The sequence below is a fragment of the Nothobranchius furzeri genome, chromosome 11 (assembly GCF_043380555.1).
Source record: "Nothobranchius furzeri strain GRZ-AD chromosome 11, NfurGRZ-RIMD1, whole genome shotgun sequence".
NCBI classification, from domain to species: Eukaryota; Metazoa; Chordata; class Actinopteri; order Cyprinodontiformes; family Nothobranchiidae; genus Nothobranchius; species Nothobranchius furzeri.
Window position 1 is genome coordinate 20,794,992 of NC_091751.1, and position 20,673 is coordinate 20,815,664.

The 20,673-nt window shown below is 41.9% G+C and overlaps 1 protein-coding gene across 1 annotated transcript in view; it reads right to left on the minus strand.

Moving 5' to 3' along the window:
* The window catches only part of lpcat1 (lysophosphatidylcholine acyltransferase 1), a 74,803-nt gene extending 54,819 nt beyond the window's left edge, over positions 1-19,984 (minus strand). The window contains exons 1-2 of the mRNA XM_070556204.1: positions 19,680-19,984; positions 19,499-19,595 (exon numbers count right to left, since the gene is read on the minus strand). Of these exons, the coding sequence (XP_070412305.1) occupies positions 19,499-19,595; positions 19,680-19,771 (189 nt within the window). The 5' untranslated portion in view covers positions 19,772-19,984. The remainder of the gene's footprint in view (positions 1-19,498; positions 19,596-19,679) is intronic.
* Between the last annotated feature and the right edge of the window lie 689 nt (positions 19,985-20,673).

Genomic DNA, 20,673 nt, shown 5'->3' on the forward strand with positions numbered 1-20,673 from the left:
CGCGTCGGGAGGCAACGCGCTGTGCCAGAGCGTCGGTACTGACAACCGCCGTAAAACGGACATTTAACCAAATTGTGACGTTTACCCTCTTGCAATTTAACCTTCCCCTCAATCAATCAATCAATCAATCAATCAATCAATCAATCAATCAAATTTTATTTCTAAAGCGCTTTTCAAACAAAGTGTTATTCAAAGTGCTTTACAAAATGACCCCAGATTCCCATAACAGGTTAAAAACATTAACAAACATATGCAATCACACGCACACACACACAGACTCACACACACACACACACAAGTAAAAATTATATTAGGCTGAGTCCAGATGAGCCAAGTATGGTAACGCAAGGAAATGCCATCAGAGGAGCCGTCTGTCCCGGCAGCATCAGGTCTTCCACACTAAGTCGGCGCTCAGTGGAGGGGGAGCTTAGACGCCCACCTATAGAGCGCCCAGGAAGTAAAAATGTAATAAAAGAGCTAATATAAATGACAACAATTAGAAAATAAGTAATAAATAAAATCATAGACAGTAAAATAATAATTTAAATAATAAAACTGTGCTAAAATATAATCATATAGAACATGCAAAGCAAGTAATAAAATATAATCATGTAAAACGAGAAATAAAACTGTAGTAAATATTTAGATAAAAGCTAACCTAAAAAGATGGGTCTTGAGTCTTGACTTAAAAACATGAACGTTCTCTGCGGCCCTGAGGTCCTCTGGCAGCTCGTTCCAGAGGCGAGGGCCATAACACTGGAAGGACCCCTCACCCCCATCCTAACCTTAACCAGCTTGCGCATGCAAAGCTCTGATTGTTGACGCGCTCCAGACATCTGCGTCCTGAGCACAGCCACAGTAACATTATCAAATCAGGTGTCGCCACCTCAAAAACTAATTTAACACGCGATCGTTCATGTCGGCTCATTTCCTTTTATGTTTTCTGTCTTGTATTCTTTTATTTGTGCCTGATGCGTTTCGCTGCTGTGGATCGGGGCGCATCACCTGTTTTGTCCTCGGTGACGCACCTAACTGATGTGGCCGGCGAGCACTCCGCTGTTTTAGCGGTCGGTAGATCTTTTAGAACTGCAGCTCAAAGGTAACTCATAAGGTGAATATTTATGAACCCAGGTAGCAGTTTTTCTTTAGGATTGAGAGGAGATGCAGGAAGATAATAAACAGGCAGGACAGAAAAATAGACAAATAAAAACAGGTTAGTTTTTGTACCTGGTGGTTGCAACAAACAGACACCATTGAAGGTAATCAGAAGTGAGGAACAGAAAATGAAATCATTATTTTAATGTTTAGAGCAGCAGGAACTCTGAGAGGCTGCAGGTGCATCAGTGAGTTTGCGGCCGCTGCGCAGGGGGAGGGGGAAGAGGGCTGAAGCAGAAACTACCGTTGTTAAAAGAAATGTGTTTAACTTTGAAAATGTGGGCGCAATTTTAATTGTCAGAAACTCCAACGAACCATTAGTTCATTTTGCTCAAATAGAAATTGAGGCCTGCCTCTAATTCTGGTCCTCCTTCCAATAAAGGCCTGGAGCTAAATGAGCTTGAGTCAAATACAGGCCCGGGCCTGTATTAGAGGATTTACAGTAAGTTTCATTGCCAATTCGTTTGATCTTTCTCAGAATTTAACAAAGCTGAATAGCAACAGTTTAAATTCTAGTTATGTAGATTAACAACGCTACATAAAATTGCAAGCCTTTGCCAGTCTTGTTCAGATCAAAACACGCTGTTTTTGTGTTTCATCTTCAATAATTTGTAAAACGGGTAGCTGTGTCTCTTTAATTTTGTTCCTCCGGAACGCCCGGGAGGGAAGCTTTATACTGTAACACCGGCTTCCGGCATAAACATCCGGTAGTCCGAAACACAGTAAAATCAGCCGAGTCTGTAAGAAGCAACCGTTTCAAATTACATTCTAATTCCTAAAAAAGTAAGTGAATGTGTGTTACGTGTGTGTTTATGCATTATTCGTCACCTTGACTGTTTACTGTGCGTCACTCCTGAGTCAGAGAATTCATTCTCTCTCTTCATGTTAGCGCAAAGCTAATCGCTAGACAGTCTGATCAACTGTTAAATAGCACCTTTTCCGGTGAAATACCCGGACTCTTCCGAGGCTTCAGAACAACCAGACTGTGGTCTGAAGAGTGATCGTGATCAAACTCAACACATCACTGAATGTGCACACTTTCACCCGCTTAGCTAGATACTAGCACAGCCTGCTACTGTCCAAAAGCCGCAATAGCGGTAGAGCGTTGCGTCTGAACACCGCATAATATATGCTAAAACTGGCCTAAGACAACGAGAACCAGTGCACAGGTCCGTTGCAGTCGAAGAGGTTGTCCCCATTGGACGTAAACTAACCTATTAAGTCCTGATTCTGTTCAAATCTAGGCCTTGCTGACTAGCTACATAGCTTCATCTCTGGAGAAGGATCTGATGGGTCAGAACCGAGCATGAAAACCCACCGCAGACACCTGCGTCACCATTAAAATCCCTTTGGGTAAACATTTTGGCTCTTAAACCCACCGGACCACCTGTTCCTGCTACACTGGAGACCGGTTCATCCGCAACGGACGAAATATCGGTCCACCCTGTCGTTGAGTCCGCCAAAATGTTCTTGGGACACCTAGTGCCCCAGGAGAAAGCTGGTAAATCTCTGGTGTCGGTCATACTGACCCAGAATCTATCCTGCAACGCACTTCTTGACACAGGTTCAAATTTTACACTTGTAACTCGAGCGATGTTCGACCACATCTACATTTCTTGTGGAGTGGGGGTCAGACCCCCAGAACTTGTTCCATGTTCTGTAACTGTCTAGACTTACTCTCATGACTTAATCTTTTCTTCTAGGTCTGCTCTCCACTTCTCAATAAGTCCCATGACTCTGACACATTCCGTGTACATCTAAGAGCATGCAAGGAAGGATGCCTTTCACCCTTGGCATGGACTTTCTGAGGCGCATTGATGCTTTCATTGATGTGGAAGGGGGATCTCTGGTCAGGGGTTGCCCATTGTCCTGCCTCCTGACCTCCACTGTCTCACGGTTGGTAACTCTGAGCCGGGGGGAACAACATGTTCACCACCTAGCCCAGAATCTTTGCCACCACAGATTCAGCTTTCATGAGAGTCACATTCTGTTGATTTCTCTAACGAAGCTGAGGCTCCTACCACTGTAGTTGAGCGAGACAAACAACAACTTGTGTTAAAATATCCTGATTGCAATATTCTTTCTCTTCCCACCATGTGGGCAGGTAAACACCTTTCCAGTTACATCGGTGGCCAGAAACTCAGCTTTGAAACTCGACTTCCACCAGGGAACTTCCTTAACGGTCATCTCAACAACTTTACAGACCCTCTTGCCACTCAAGGTAAAGATGTGGGCACCCCAGGGTCCCTCAAACCCTTGTGGCCCCCTGATGATGCGTCCATCTTTCAACCATCTGATGGGTTTGTGTCTGTTCAACTTGCCTTTTCTATAAATGATCTTGTCAGTCTTCAGTTTCAGGACCCCACTATCAGCAGGATGATCTTGCACCTTTCTGATCCAAAAGCGCATCAATATCCTTCTCTGGAGTTTGACTCAGTTTCTGAGCTGTGTGCTCTCTTTAATGTTCGTGTCATTCCTCCTTCAGGTGTATTATATTCTTGGAAGAGTGCTACTCCCCTCTCTGCAGTGTCATTGACAACTTTCAGTGTTGAAAGGTGACGTTTCGCAACGATGTATCCTTCATGTGATAGCCAGATATCTGGATCAGTGGTCAAGAAGTCTGATGGCAATTTGAGGCAATGAAAGAGATTCATCGAGTTGCTAGTTACACACTGATCTAGAGTGAATGTCTGGAATTCCTCAAGGTTAATTTCTGCTTGCTTTGGTGGTTTGTCTGCACCTTTCTTCTCTTTGTTGAGGAGACGACTCGGTCATCAAACAGAGACAACCCCACAAGGTCTTGCAATAAATACCACAGATGGGAAGACAGTTTCTTTGCTGTTGCCGTTGATATAGCTTGATTGATGGATGAATATTCAAGGAGACTGTTCATCAGCTGTAGATCATTGAGAGGAGCAGAAATGGCTGAAGGGGCCGTTATCCAAGTCTTAAGGTACACTCTCACTGCAAAAACTGCAAGGTCTCTTAGACCTGTCTGCTCCCTTGCTGTCAGCTTGTTCACGAAACAGCCATATCTTCAAAGCATACAGAACCTTGGACATCCACTTGGCATGATGTATAGCTCCTGGAACCATGATACTCACTCCTCGCAAAGGAACTTCACCAATGAATATGATACAAAGCTCCAAGAATTCTCGATAATCATCCCTTGGTTGCTTGTCATTTAGCTGACTCTGTGCAAACTTCACAATTTCATCGCAGACATCAGCTATAATGTTCATCACATAATCATCTGTGGGTCCAGGTTGAAAATGCTCTTTGTTGATAAATGCCCACTGTTCTCTGAATCTCTTGAACAGCTGAACCTCTGGGCCAGAAGATCCTCCGATGGTTTTCTCAAACGCAGCGCCAATCAACAACTCACTGATATAATGACGACAAGCAAGGTAAAGGCAATTACGCTGTAGCTTTTGCTCCAACAATACACAAGCTCCTGCCTTGTAACCAATATTCGATGCAGTTGTATCAAAACAAAGGGCACCAACATGATCATGCAAATTCCATTCTTCTATCAGACATTTGACTGCAGATGCTTGTGCTTCTCCAGTACCTGATGGTATTTTGGGCACACCCAAAAGCTGACTGATACCTTCACCTCAATGACTGGAAGTCAATCAACATGCTCTTTACTAGTCAAGTCTTCCATGAGCTTACCATCCCAGTGGATCACAACAGCCGTACCGAAAGAAAATTTGGATTTATACTCCTTAACAAACTGAGCTCGATGTTGTTTGCGATGACGGTGGATTGACATTCTATTGACATTTGCATCTGTCATGTCATGACCAAAACTTTTGGCTGCCTCAGCGAGAACAAATGTGACTTGACGAGAAGAGATGCCTGTTCTGTCTGTTCTGCTCCATCTGAAGTGTCCTGACCAGCAGCATCCTGGTCTGGTACAGCAGCAGCTCTTCAGCTGACAGGGTGGCCCTGCAGACAGTAATCAAAACTGCAGAGACAATACACACCGAATGGTAACGACAATTTTGTCAACGTCTGTATTAGGGATGCACAACATATCAGCATCAATATTGACCGATATTAGTCATTTTTTAACATATCAGTATGGGTGTGGGAATATATCTAATATATCTGAAATTTCCCCACACAGGAGTCTTCAACCGCTTCCTAGGTGGAAATGGGGCAGTCCCGATGGTTTTTGTCCCTGGTCCTGATTCTGCTGCGTGTGCACGTTCAGATTCACCCTAGTTTGTGTCCGTGCGGATCGAGCTATTGCCTTTTTTTATAGCCCATATTGGAGCCATTTTTACGGGGGGTTAACGACAGTTAATAGTAAAACGGTTAATCCCTGCAACCCGAGTGACAGTGATTTTAATCATCTCAGAAGTGTAAATTTGTGTGGTGTGTGTACATAATAATGTAAATTCAGCTTTAAGAATTTTCATTCTATACTAAATCTGCTGATTTTAGAAGCATTAAAGTCAGTATACTGCAGGGTTTCCCCCAGCGCTTTATAAACCTGGCGGCCCGCCAGGCTTTGCATGGTTACCCGCCAGGCTAAGCGTCATGCCCCGCCCCCCTCCCCGACCCTACTGTGTCGGCAATGAAACAAAAATAGGGCCCTCTATCAGCTGATACTGGTGAGAAAATGCAGCGGATCGTGTGCACTGCACGCACCCCCCCCCCCCCACACACACACACACACACACACACAAGCACACACACCCCAACCCCCCACCCCCACCCCACCCCCCCCCCACCCCCGCTGAAACGGACAAGCAACGGAAAGGACCATCTGCTTCATACACACACACACACCCGCTGTCACGGAAGAGCAACCGAAAGGACTGTCAGCTTCATGCAAACACACACACACGCTGTCATGGAAAAGCAACGGAGAGGACCATCCGTTTCACACACACACACACACGCTGTCACGGACGAGCAACGGAACTTGGAATTCATAAATACACCAACACCCCCCCGCGCTCTTGATGGTCCAGTCCACCAGGCTTTACTCGTTTTCTGGGGGAAACTCTGGTATACTGGTATCGGCAAATACTGGTTATCGGCCATAACAGTGATTAATATCGGTATCAGCCCAAACATTTCACATCAGTGTATCACTAGTCTGTATATAGAATGGGCTTGATTAGTTTTTTGCAGCACTTGTGTCTTCTCACTCCACTGCTGCCACTGCTAAGGCTTCTGTCGCTTCTACCACTGCTGCCGTCTCACCCGTCTCCCACTGCCCTGCAGCCGTGTACGCACCCCCACAGTCTTCAACAACTTCCAGCTTTCAGTCCAACGACAACATGTAGTTAGAGCAGGGCAAGCAACCCATGAGGAAGCAGAAATCCCCCAAACCTGCTAGGCTGCCATGGAAAGAACTGATGCCTACCCCCGCACAACATTTAAAGCCGGTGTCACCAACTCCAGTCCTCAAGGGGTACCATCCTGCTAGTTTTCTGGGTTTCCTGCTCTACCACACCTAAATGGAGTACTGTAATCCTCTCCTACTCTGCACAGGCCTGTTAATTACACATTCATTTCAACCAGATGTGTAGGAAGAAAAACTGCTAACATGTGCAGGATGGTAGCCCTCAAGGACCGGAGTTGGTGACCCCTGGTTTGAAGGAAGGAGGACTTTCATGTCAAAGCACAAACGCAAAATGCGGAGCATCAAATCTTGTACATCCTTTAACAGCTGCGGGATTTCAAGATGGTACATGACTATCAAGCATCCATTACAAGCCAATAGAAATATATGAAATAGATGTATGGGTGCGAAATATTTATAAAAACATTATTTAATTCATGTACCCTAGCTTTAATGTTTGCAGTAAATTTCACTAAACTGACATCTTAATCTCTATTAATGGACTAACTGATGCATGGCCAACAGCAACAAAATCAGTGTAAATCAGCTTAAATATCTAAACTAAATTAAAACAACCTACACTCTATCACTTGGCATTACTAGAGAGTACCCAGTCCTCTCGAGTAATGTAACTTGAGTGTGAACCACTCTAAACATGGCAATAAAAATAACTGCCCTCAACTTCCTGTTTTATTCATCTCAAAGGTAAAAACATTCAAACCTTCCTTGTTGGGGGGGGGGGGGGGGGGGGGGGCTCCGTCCCGCAGCGCTCCTCCATGAGAGCAGGGGTGGGTGGGGGTAGCGGGGTTGCACACTGCTGTTTCTCACCAGTATCCGCTGATGGAGGGCTCTAGTTTTGCTGCGCCGTTCGTGTCAGCGGACACGGTAGGGTGGGCAAGCAAAGCCTGGCGGCCCGCCAGGCTCATAAAGCACTGGGGGCAACCCTAGACTTCTAATGATAAATGTTCCGTTAACAGCTGATTTAGTAGCTCTTTTAAACCTCTCAGGTTTGCATGAGATTGTTAACACTTGTGAGTCTGTGCCAGATGACAGCAGGATGGTGAGCTGGATCGTGTGTGTGCGTGTGTATGTGTGTGTGTGTGGTTGTTGCCGGAGTGCTGACAGTCACAACTGTGTGACGTTCACTATCAAAGTGTCACTTTAGATACAGAAAATAATGAATTGAGCCAAAATAAAAAGGAAAAATAAAATTGAACTGGTGAAAATTTAAAAGAATTCAGTCTAACTAAATTAGATCATTGTTTTTTCCCCTATTCAATATCATCATCATAATTATTAGTAGTCGTGTACTTTTTTTTAGGTGGAGAATGTGTGTTCACATGACTGTATGTAACTGAGTCTACACGTGTGGCTGGTGGCAAAAAAACACATCCATGAGGCCGGCAGCAGGAGGTGTGAACCAGACACACACACACACACACACACACACACACACACACACACACACACACACACACGATCCAGCTCACCATCCTGCAGCTGTCATCTGGCACAGACTCACAAGTGTTAACAATCTTATGCAAACCTGAATGGAAAAAACTGGCACGTTCTCACTAGGGGGAAGAAACGAATAGTTACTGCACCTACAAACAAAGTGAAGTGACAAAGCCTTGGAGTGTGGTTTCAAGGTCGAGCCTTGGGTTTTCTAAAGGGGCCATATCATGGAAATTTCACTTTTTGGAGCTATTTAACCATGTGACGTTGTTCTTTCCTGATGAAAAAAATCCATTTTTAGCTGCATTCATGCATTTTCTTGTTTCAGGGGTAGTGTTTCAGATTCTTAGCTGAGACCTGTAAACATGAAAATTAAGTGCGTCATCAGGCCCTGCTCCTACCCCGTAAGCTAGTCTGGGATCTGGGCCCCATCTCCCCTGGAAGAAGGTCAGTAACGCTCACTTTCTCCTAGTTGTGAGTATAGAGCGGTTGATCTCATCCTGCAGTAGAGAGTGTGACCTTCATGTCACTGATGACTGCTTTAAACCTCTACCGGTACCAGAGCAGATATTCTGACAGATTACTTCTGCACTGAGGAAAAAACACCACCATCAAATTCTGTCCACAAAGGCCCACTTAATGGCTAGCACAGGACACGTGTCTTAGGCGACTGATGACTTGTAACAGACCTGGTAGTCCAGTGGTTGAGTAACTGCCTGGCATGATGTTTTGCTATGACCTTACATCGGTTCAACTCTCAGTCTCTGCGGTAATTTTTTTTTTCTAAGCTACACTTGCCAGTATTATGTTTTCAACCCTTTATTGGTGAACTGTTTAAATAATATAAGGACTGATCCGTTTTTAACTTTCTTTGATCATTTAGCTGATGTGAGGTGAGCAGAGTAAATCATCTAAAATGCTGCTTGGAGATGATCAAATTCAAAGATCTTTAGAGACACAAAATATTTTGCAGTAAATAATCAATAAAACTAAAATATGAAAACATGAAATCTGACTCAGGTGGCTAAATAAATTACTGCCGACACCGGGAGTTGAACCGGCATCAGCACGTGGCAAAACCACACACTGTGGGTGTGTTTTGTCAGAGCTGGCGTGGGCGGAGCTTCAATGAAACTAACCACTTCATTTCCAGGTATAAATTTGGGTTGATGAAGATAACTCATGTTTAAGATAAATGAAATCTCAATGATGTATTGGTAATATGTTATCATATACTGAGCCTTGGCTCTCAAAGGTTTAAAACAGCATGATCTGGCTCCTTTAATGAACTGATTTGACCAACATATGGTTGAGTTGCTGTAGTTAGAAATGTTTGTCCCTTGAATTAAATCAGATCACTCTGAATTAAAACAAAATATCAGGGTAGGAACGTTGTCCACAAACACTTTATTCAATTCTAATGCAACTTTCTTGAAAAGCTTTAAATTAGTTCTTACCTCCTTGTAAGTAAATTTCTTGTTTTAGTTTCAGTTTTATTTAGATGCAATTCTTCTTTCAGAGGAGGCACTAATGTGTTTAGGGCATTGACGTGCTGTCATTGGATGCTGCTCATCACCTGGCAGGTGAATCCACCAGTCTGCTTGATTGGAGAGGAGGTATTTCATCCCCACCAGGATGATCCTGCAGATTCTGCATTGATTTAATGGCTGACTTAGGAAAGCAGTGGTCTACGAAGAGCAAAATCTCCATTCTAACACGTTTCACAGCTAACATCTGAATTCATCGGTGTGAGTAGTGAGTGACCAAGCCCCCATAATTCTGCAGCTAATTTGAAGTCAACATGGAAGTGGCTAAAACTGCAGTTCTATCCTCGTCCACTAGGGTCTGGCTGCAGAAGTGAGCAAATTCTCATTGACTCCCATGTTTAAAACACAGATTTTACAGCAGAAATAAACATGTTTACAGCTTGGTTCAAAAAACATTTTAGGTTTAATAGATCTAGTTTACATTCATGATTACTCTGTAGTCTGTACTCATGCTGGTCAATTGTGGATCTCTGAGGGAGACCACAGAATCACCGCAGCTCCTTTAGTTGACACTGCTTCACTTTTGAGTCGCTCAACTATGTTTTTCTCACTGAAAACGGCCGGAAAAACTCTGTTAGCTTTGGGTTAGTATATGGACAATGTCCAGCTGATCTCCGACTTCCAGAGAAGGGACCATCAACAACGGCGGACACGCGATTTTTGCACCGCGGTGGACCAGCAAAGCCCAATATCCTCAGTCAGCTTACCTAGCTATGATTTTGTTACTAAGCAGGCTTAAGGTGCCTTTACTTTGGAGTCACTCTACCACATTTTCTTGCTGAAAACAGATGGAAAAACTCTGTTAGCTTTGAGTTAGCATGTAGCTAGTGTCCCGCTTTTCTCCGACCGTGGAGCATGAGCTGATGTAAACGGCCATGGCCCCCGGCTACGATTACAGCGGTCTGAGGCTCCACTTGTAATTTAACAGTCACAGTCCATATTAGATCTCCACAGGCAACTAGCATGACTACAGCTTCGCATAGGAGCCAGTCTGCCATACGGGTGAGATACATGAATATCAACATGGCCGACAGGGTGAAGCCACAGAGTCAGGCAGGTCCTGTGTGTTTGCCGAAAAAAAGAAATATCTTATATATTTTGCCATGTTTTCTTGGTCTCTTCTTGTCTTGTTACCTTTTTTTCAGCTTAATGTATCCACGGAAAATGGTTAATTTAACTCTCTACCCAGCCAAGAGGAGCCAACATCTTTTGTATTCAGGAATCCTGGATTGTGGACATGCTAGGCCGCCCCCAGGTCAATGTGCTAAAACGGTATCCAGATCATACATGGGGGTTGTGAATCTCCTGTTGATAATACTTCTGGCTGGCGATGTTGAGCGTAACCCCGGACCTGTCTCAAGTCCTGTGCTACAGTTACAGCAGCTGCCTGGGTTAACCCAATCACTGCTATCTGGGCTGCAGCAGCTTCCTGGGATAACACCATCGCTACTACCTGGAATGCTGCAGAGTCCTGGGCTGACGCAGTCACTGCTAACTGGGTTGCAGCAGCTCCCTGGGCTAATACCATCACTGCTACCTGGGCTACAGCAGCTTCATGAGCTAGCACCATTCCTGCTACCTGGGCTACAGCAGCTTCATGAGCTAGCACCATTCCTGCTACCTGGGCTACAGCAGCTCCCTGGGCTAGCACCAACACTGCTACCATGGCTAACACCATTACTACAACCTGGGTTACGGCAGCTTCAGGCTCCAATACTATCATTGTTAACTGGGCTGCAACAGCATCCGGGTTTTACATCGTTAATGCCGCTTGGGCTACAGCAGCTTCCAGGACTAACATCGTCGCAGCCACCTGGGCCACAGCAGCCTCCCGGATTAACATCATCGTTACCAATAGGGCTACAGCAGCTCCCTGGGCTACCATCACTGCTACCGGGGCTACAGCAGTCTACTGGACCAACACCATCGCTGCCACCTGGGCTACAGCCGCCTCTTGGACCGATACCACCATTGCCAATTGGGCTACAACAGCCTTCTGGACTAACACCACCACTGGTACCTGGGTTACAGCAGTCTCCTGGACTAACACCATCCCTGCTTCCAGGTCTACAGCAGCCTCCTAGTCTAATACCAACTCTGCGGAGCCCGATTACAACTAAACTTAGTAAGTCAACACAACCTATCTTACCTATGGTTATACAGAGGAACCCTGTGTTTAAAAAGCATCGATTGTTTAAGTTATTTCAGACTCTTAATCAAGCTAGGACTATTTGGGATCCACAGTATAAGGTCAAAGGGCTGCTAGGTGGCCATCTGAACATACGCAGCATGGCCCCTAAGAGGGAACAACTGGAACATCTTCTCGTTAATTCAAATGTTGATTTTATGGGACTTTCGGAAACTTGGCTCACACCCTCTTCTCCACAAGCACTGATAACTATACAAGGTTATCATGTCTTTAGAAAAGATAGGCATCAAGGAAAGGGGGGTGGGGTGTTGTTGTATATGAAGGACTCTCTAAAATGTACACAAATAATCTGGCCTAATGAAATCTCTATTGAATGTGTTGGAGTTAAAGTGTCACTCTCAGCAGAAATGTCATTTACTGTTTTATGTCTTTATCGCCCACCTTCAGCGAAAGTGGATTTTTATGACCAATTCAAGGCACTTCTAAATTCTTGTGACATCAGTAATGAACTTATCCTAATGGGAGACTTAAATGTAAATTGGGATGACATAAGCGACAGAAAGAAATTAAAAGAAATCACAGATAATTTTGGTTTACAACAAATGATCAATGATTCCACTAGAATAACAAATCGCTCTAGAACTCTAATAGACCTGGTGTTCTCTAATAAACCGGATAGAATGATAAAAACATAACTTTTTGACTGGCTTGTCGGACCACAATGCCATATTCTTCTCTAGAAAGCTAACTAAAAAACGACTGAGATGTTTCAGTAAAAGGACGAATATAAAACAAGCATTCATTCCCAAAAATCAAGAGCCACATTTAACAGCTGCTCTAAATAATTTGGACTGGAATAGCATACTAACATATGATGACACTAATAAATGTTGTGATCTAGTATACTCTGCTATTAAAGGGGTCTTGTCACAGTTTCAGAAAGAGTGCCTTTTAAAGAAACGAGTTTATTCATTGCCTTGGATTAATACTGAGTGTAAACAGCTTATGAGACTTAGAGATCGGTTACTCAAAAAATCGTTACAATCTGGATTACATACTGATCGATTACATTTTATATCTGCAAGGAATAAAGTCACACAAACCTTGAGAATGGCAAAAGCAAATTTTTTCATGACTGTAATTAATAATGCCAAAGGAAACTGTAAGCTAATCTAGGAAAATATTAACAAACTTCTTGGTAACAGTAAGCATAATGCAGAGAAGGACCTTGAACTTAAATTTGCCAGTGAACTAGTGTCAGAAACCACTTAGCCTAGCTACTAAATTAAATGATTTCTTCCAAAGTACCATTAATGAAATTGCACAGTTGTTTTCTAATTCTGATGACCATCGACAAAATATTGGGAATATCGGCACCGAAGAGGAAGATTCTTTACCAGACTCAAAGTTCAATATTCAGAAAATTACGGAAAGTGAAGCAGAAAATATAATATCTAAATTAAGAAGTTCTAAAGCAAAGGATGACTTTGGATTTGACACAAATTTCTTAAAGCATTATAAATCTAGTCTTTTGGTGCCTGTGACCCATCTTATTAATTTATCAATCTCGCAGGCAGTCGTTCCTTTGAGTTGGAAGGTGGCGAAAGTAACACCAATTTATAAATCGGGTGATAAAATAGACCCTATTAATTATCGACCTATTAGTATACTGCCCATCTTTTCAAAGGTAGCAGAAAAGTGGGTTGCTAAATCTATCATTGAACATCTTAATGATTCCGATCCGGGTTTGCATCCTATGCAATTTGGATTTCGCACTCTTCATTCAACTGAAACGGCTGTCTGTGTTTTTGTTGAGAGAGTGAAATCTTATTTAGACAAGAGTCGTTGTGTTGCGGCAGTTTTTCTCGATTTCAAACGTGCATTTGACACTGTCAATCATCATACACTCTGGTCTAGACTGTCGACATTTAACTTTAGTAATCATACTGTTAAATGGATACAGTCTTATTTATCAGATAGAAAACAATGTGTGCAAATAAAGAATAGCAAGTCACCCTATCTTAACTGCATGCAAGGTGTTCCCCAGGGTTCAATTTTGGGTCCCCTGTTATTTTCACTTTATGTAAATGACTTGCCTAATGTATGTACAAATGTGGACACAATTATGTATGCTGATGATACAGTAATTTTTACGCAAGCCGAAACTCCGGATGATGCAGCCCATCAGCTTTCACTGGCATTACGTGATTTACAAAAATGGCTGAATGACTCATGCCTGTGCCTTAATTTTAACAAGACCGTATCAATGTTTTTCAGTAAACCTAAGACAACCGTAGCTGCAGGAAAAGTTTGCTTGGGTGCACATGAATTAATTAATGTTGAGGAGTTTAAGTATTTGGGAGTGCGATTAGACTCTAAATTAACTTTTAAAAAACATATTAGTAAAGTAGTGAAAACTGTTAATGTTAATATACGGAACTTTAGATATATCCGATCGTCATTAACACACACGGCAGCGATTACATTCCTGCATTCTATGATACTGGCTCATATTGAATATTGTATTACCAGTTGGTCCTATACGAGCTCGGCTGCTATTGGGCCAATTGAAGTATGCTACAAAAGAGCATTGAAAATATTAGATAAAAAACCTCTCTCATATCACCACTGTCAAATTTTAGATAAATACAAGTTTTTAAATTTTACTAATTTTAAATTATTTAAATCGGCCTGTTTAATATATAAAGTTATACATGGCCTGGCGCCACCACCAATGAGTGATTTTATTAAACAAAAGTCTAGCAGTGTTGTCGGGTCTCGACTGACTCGAGCCACTGCTAGAGGTGACTGTGAACTGACATTCAGGCGGACTACCTTTTCACAGACTGCTCTGTCATACCAGGGAGTGACATTCTGGAATAGTCTTCCACTATCTGTAAGGGAAAGTACCAGTCTAAACATCTTTAAGAGTCGCTTAAAACAGCGGCTGAGGGACACACAAACATGTGATCATGTCTAATATTTATATTTCATATTTGTCCGGGAAAAGAGTTGGTACAGTATTAAAAGGGAAACAACTGCTAGTTTAATGGGTGAATGTAATCTCACGACAGTCAGGGAATATGCAGTATCGGGGTTTGTGCAATACAATTGATGTGTTTCCGTTATTGCTGTCTATGTTGTTCTCTGTGTCCACGTTCTTTGACATTTGTTTGTGTTTGTATAATGGGATGACAGTTTTTGTCTCTGTCACATGATTTGTAAATACTATCTCTGTATGTTTACACTACTTTGTGTCTAACATCAACCTGCCGGAGGGTCTGCAGATGGAAATTAGCCCAAGGCTATAATCTGGCATATTTACATTTATTGAAATGTTCATTAATATGTATTGACCCACTTCCTAAATAAATAAATAAATAAATAAATAAAATACCCCAGTCCAAGGAGCCCTTCTTAGCTTCTTGGGTTAGCTAAGTTAGCTAGTAGCTACACTGGTTCATTTGTTCCAACACTGTTCCAAACGATGGACAAAATATCGGCATCAATAACGGTATCGGCCGATATTAGTCCTTTTTTAACACGTCTGTATTGGTTCGATAAATAAAACTGGGCCGATTAACACTCTCATTAATTTTTTCCATCTCATCCATATGTTTTCCTGTATCAGAGGGTGAGGGGGTGATGTGTAATTGTTTAGTCATGTGAACGGTGAATGAAATCATCTCAGAACTAGTGATGCACCAATAGGGCTGCACGATATTAGGAAAACCTGCGATATTCGATAGCAGTGTTTAATATTGCGATATCGATATTACTCACGATAAATGAGTAAATACTAAAGTATGCAGTGTTGATGTCGTCTGGCGTGTGACGTCTGCTCTGGGTTCAAAGCGAATAAAACCTAATGCATGAATTCCATTACAACATAACATTTTTATTGCAAAAATATGCAGCTGCACCTGCTACTGTATTAGCAGCTGCACCCGCTACTGTATTAGCAGCTGCACCTGCTGCTGTATTAGCAGCTGCACCTGCTACTGTATTAGCAGCTGCACACGCTACTGTATTAGCAGCTGCACCTGCTGCTGTATTAGCAGCTGCACCTGCTACTGTATTAGCAGCTGCACCTGCTGCTGTATTAGCAGCTGCACCTGCTACTGTATTAGCAGCTGCACACGCTACTGTATTAGCAGCTGCACCTGCTACTGTATTAGCAGCTGCACACGCTACTGTATTAGCAGCTGCACCTGCTACTGTATTAGCAGCAAAACAACAAACTGCATCCCATGCTGTAGTTCTTTTTTAAAACACAGAACAGTTTTGTTACCCGTTTTCCCGCTACGTTTCGTTTGCGGCTGCAAACTTCCTCAGGCTGACGCTGAACGTAGCGGGAAAACAGGTAAAAAAACTGTTCTGGGTTTTAAAAAAGAACTACAGCATGGAATTAGAGATATGACACAGCAAGAACACACCTAAGATGAACAAACTGCATGCATGCAGTTTCTCAGTGACTTTAAAACATCACCACCACCATAAAACTTTTTCTGATGCTCCAAATACAGAAAAACATCCCATACCAGGGTTTTTTGAAGAAATAAAAAAAATCTAAAAGTAAGTTTAAATGTTAAATAATAGTTAACATCACTTAAATGCAACAGCAAATTATCTCATTGCTACTGAGCATTTTCTCCACTTTAGTGGTTATGATATAAGGCTGTTGCTGCTATTGGGAAGTGAACTGTGCTGGGCCAAACTAGGAGAATATTAAGATTTTTTGAGGGAAAGAGAAACTGAAGAAACTCAGAAGAGGAAGTGGCAAAAAACTACATGGAAAATATGTGAAAACGTTTGTTTTTAACCCCAAATTGAACAAGTTTACCTAGATCTTAAAAAGCAGCTCAGATGATGAAACTGCAACTATGATTCTGATAACAAGCTAACAAATTGAACTAGCTCCTCTAAGATAAGCGGCTAGCAGAGCTTCTGGCTGACAGTTTATGTGCAGCAGCAAACCAACTATCCTGATTAACAAGGTTATAAAAGCTCATAAATGAAAAATCACTTTGATGTGTGGGGGAACTTTTCCAGGCCCTCTTTAGCAGGGTGGGACTGGGAGGAGAGTGCTGTAGCCTTTTAGCTGGAAGCTAACCAGAGCCTGGGGCTAACATCACCACCCGGTGGAACACTAGCGACATGGAGGGAGGTGGGTTGGTTCACCGGCACGTGTCGGAGTCAGCCCGGTTATTATCAGCTGCTTAACGACACCAAGCGGACTCACGTTCAGGTTTGAAAGCAGCGCTGATTCCAGAAACCTCAGCACAAAGTGCGTTCGTTGCTCTGAGCCAGCATGACGAACAAGGGAACGGCGCCGCTAACTCAGTTCGGGTGTTGCTTTCCATCTTAAGGGTCAACGTAGGGGGTGGGCGTATTACGTGAACGGACCCATCTGATTAGCCGCATATCAGAAGGACTACATTTGATTGGTCAAATAATACTTCCGTGTAAAAAAACAGAGCTGGTTTACAAAAAGTTGATGTATGACACGTATGGAAATGTTTGAACCAAACATTTATCGCCGTTTTTGAAGTGCTTTGCGATGGGCCTATCGCACGTCCTGTTATCGCGATGACGATCATTTTTCGATATATTGTGCAGCCCTATGCACCAATATGAAACTTTTGGGCTGATACCGATATCTGATATTGACATCACTGTTGTGGCCAATAACCGATATTTGCAGATACTGATACACTGACATTAATGCTTTTAAAATCAGCAGATTTTGTACTGAATGAAAATGATTAAAGCTGAATTTACGTTGTTATGTACACACAACACACACATTTACGGTTCTGAGATGATTTCATTCACAGTTCACACGACTAAACAATTACACATCATCCCCCTCACCCTCTGAAACAGCTAAACAAATGGAGAAGAGATGGAAAAAATATCGGTTGTTAATCGGCCCAGTTTTATTTATTGAACCGATACCGATATGTTAAAATATGACTAACATCGCCCGATACCAATATTGATGCTGACTTATTGTCCATCCCTACTCAGAACTGTAAATGTGTGTGGTGTGTGTACATAATAATGTAAATTCATCTTTAATCATTTTCATTCTATACAAAATCTGATTTTAGAAGCATTAATGTCAGTACATCGGCAAATATCGGTTATCGGTCATAACAGTGATCTCAATATCGGATATCGGGATAGGCCCTAAAATTTCATATTAGTGCATCACTAGTAACAGCCCCACCTTTAGCTCCACCTCTTTCCCATTTTTGGATTGTCTGGGTGTGGCAGGACCTGTGACACGGTCAAAATGGCGGTGGTGACAACCTCCCATTTGGGCACAGAAACTTATAATTCGAGCCTATGGACATGAAATGTCCAGTATATATGTCGATGGTAGTGACGTGTCACTGTGACTTATAAACATATTTTATAAATTTGCTTTTTTAATAATACAGATGCTGATCAGCATTTCTAGATTATTTTGTCCAGTTTCATTCTGCAACCAGCAATGGATTACATTGTTTTGTTTTGTTTTTTACAAAAAAAACAACACTCCAAATCCATGGCTGTATTCCTGCAGAAGATACAAGCTCTTCCTGTTTTACGTAGCTGGGCACAGATCCAGAATAATTAAACCTGGGTGTATTTGCCAAGTCATTAGCACACATCACAGGTCAACTTGCACACATGAGCATGTGAAACTGGTACTCGCACCATAAGAGATCTAAACCAGGGTCACATATTTAACTGAATTTTCTAAATTCAATTTTCAAATAAAATCCAGATTTTTGTTTTTATATGCAACATGCCAATGAAAATAAGAAAAGCCCACAATATGGATAAATGTTTACAATCGTATGTTTTGTAGACAAAATGCCATATATTTATATCTCAGGGATTTTAATAAAGACAGAAAAAAAATATCTAAATGTGGCAACATGAACAGGTGTAAACTTCAGTAAAATTCAACTATTTACAGAGACAGGTCACTGCACATTCATGTTTTTTTTTTCCTGGTAGTTTTTCAGGAAGGGCTGTTTTTCTGCATGTGTAATCTCTAATCACAATATTCAGCTTTCCCTTGAGAAGGTCAGATTTCTAAGATGTGCTGTAATGGTGACACGCAGGGTACGAGGTGAACCACTCATTTTGATTCAGCATTCAATTAGACCCCTGGATGAGGTAAAAGGAACTAAATATGATCACATGAGGAGGTTAGATTAGTGCGTGACAAACAGAAATAAAAAGCTTAAGAGTGCTATTATGTGGGCATTATTCCCACCAAAAGCAGGTGCTCGGTTTAAAACCTAATGCAAATGTATGAAATGCAAATTTTGTCTATTAAAATTCAGAATGGTAGGTGTGTGCCTTCATACAGGAGGAAGGGCATTAGCTTCCACTTCACCCCACAGGTTTCAGATAAAACCCCATTATAAAGCACATGGAAGGGCCAATAAACGAGATCTGATCAGGTTCAATGAAAATAATACAATAAACTGTAATATGTTTAGACTGTAGACTGTTTAACCTACATAAACAAGCATCAGCGTTCTGTCAATTCACGATATATATATTTTTTTAAAAGAACAAACTTTAAGGAAACTACAGGATTTTTTTGTTTCAAGTTATTAAAAATGACTCCATGAAGTCAACCACATTTCCAAGAAAGCCCAAACATCGTCCACCTCCCCTAGGGCATAAAGAGCGTGTCTCTGTACATATAAGTGATATTATCCTAACTTCTGACTGTACATAATATCTGAAACAAACCTAGAAACGCGCCTACATCAAGAACAAGCGCGTTAAACAAAAGTTACCGGGTGTTATTATCACTCTGACCTTTATTTTCTCAGTCATGGTGAATTTCAGCTCGTGCACGAAAGGGTTTCTAGCCGCTCCTGAGGGGTAACTGTTTGATGTCTTCATTCTCGACAGCCTGACAAAAGAATATCTAAAATAAATAAAATAAAAAATAAAATAAATGTTTGTCTAAAAAAACTAAAAGCACCGTTTGAGCTACCTTTCTTCGCCAGTTGTGGCGGAGACCGACGCTTCAAACGGAGAGCGCGGTGTTTTTCTCTCTGCGTCTGTCAAGCTAACGAAAGCTAGCATTGCAACTTCCGGTTTAGGAGTGCCAAAATAAAACGCAACTCCCGATGAACGGGCCACAACTAAACTCCTTCATAAAGTACTGAATGAACGTAGTGTAGGCTGAAGTCTAAGCTAGTTGTTATCTGTTTTGTTTTTCGAAATTAGATGTGTTTACAATCAACAACGTGCCCATGTATTTTATTTTGAAATCAGCATCAAACATTGTAAGAAACCAGACATGAAAATAAAAAAATAAAGTCTCTGTAAAGATAACAGATTTTAAATAAAATAATTGAATTCTAAAATATAATTAGTAATGTTTAAATATACTTTACTAAAACTGTCTAATTTTCTGAGATGCTCAAAAAATTGACTAACAGAATGTAATAGTATGAAAGCAGACTACCTATTTCCTGCATTTGATTCTGATAGAAAATAGAAGGAAAACGCTCGGTTGAGAAAAGCCTAACAGATCTATGTCACACTGTCACTTAACATTCATGGACTCACACATCTTGACTCGCAATGGGGAAGGCTGCTGTTGGTTTAGTGTCCAGGAAACAGCAGAGAACATCTCAGCTTTTAGAAGCTAACCATTAGCATTAGCAACGCCACCACACAACAGGACCCCTTCAGGCTTGTGCTGATTGTGGAGATTTACCATTTGTGGAGATAAAACATCAATGTTTCAAAGCAAGTAGAGTCAGCGGTAAAGTCGCTTTGCTGTAAGCCAGTCAGAGACGAGATTTCCGAATGTCAGGAAATAAGACTCCAAATCCTGCTGTCTGCTTCCACTTTCATATCCAGCTGAATTCTACATCCTCAAACGGGTTCACCGGAGCTTTTTTCCCCAAAGTACAACTTAAAAGTCATTAATTCCTGCTAGAAACCACTGCTAATGTATTAAAATATGAGTAAAGTTT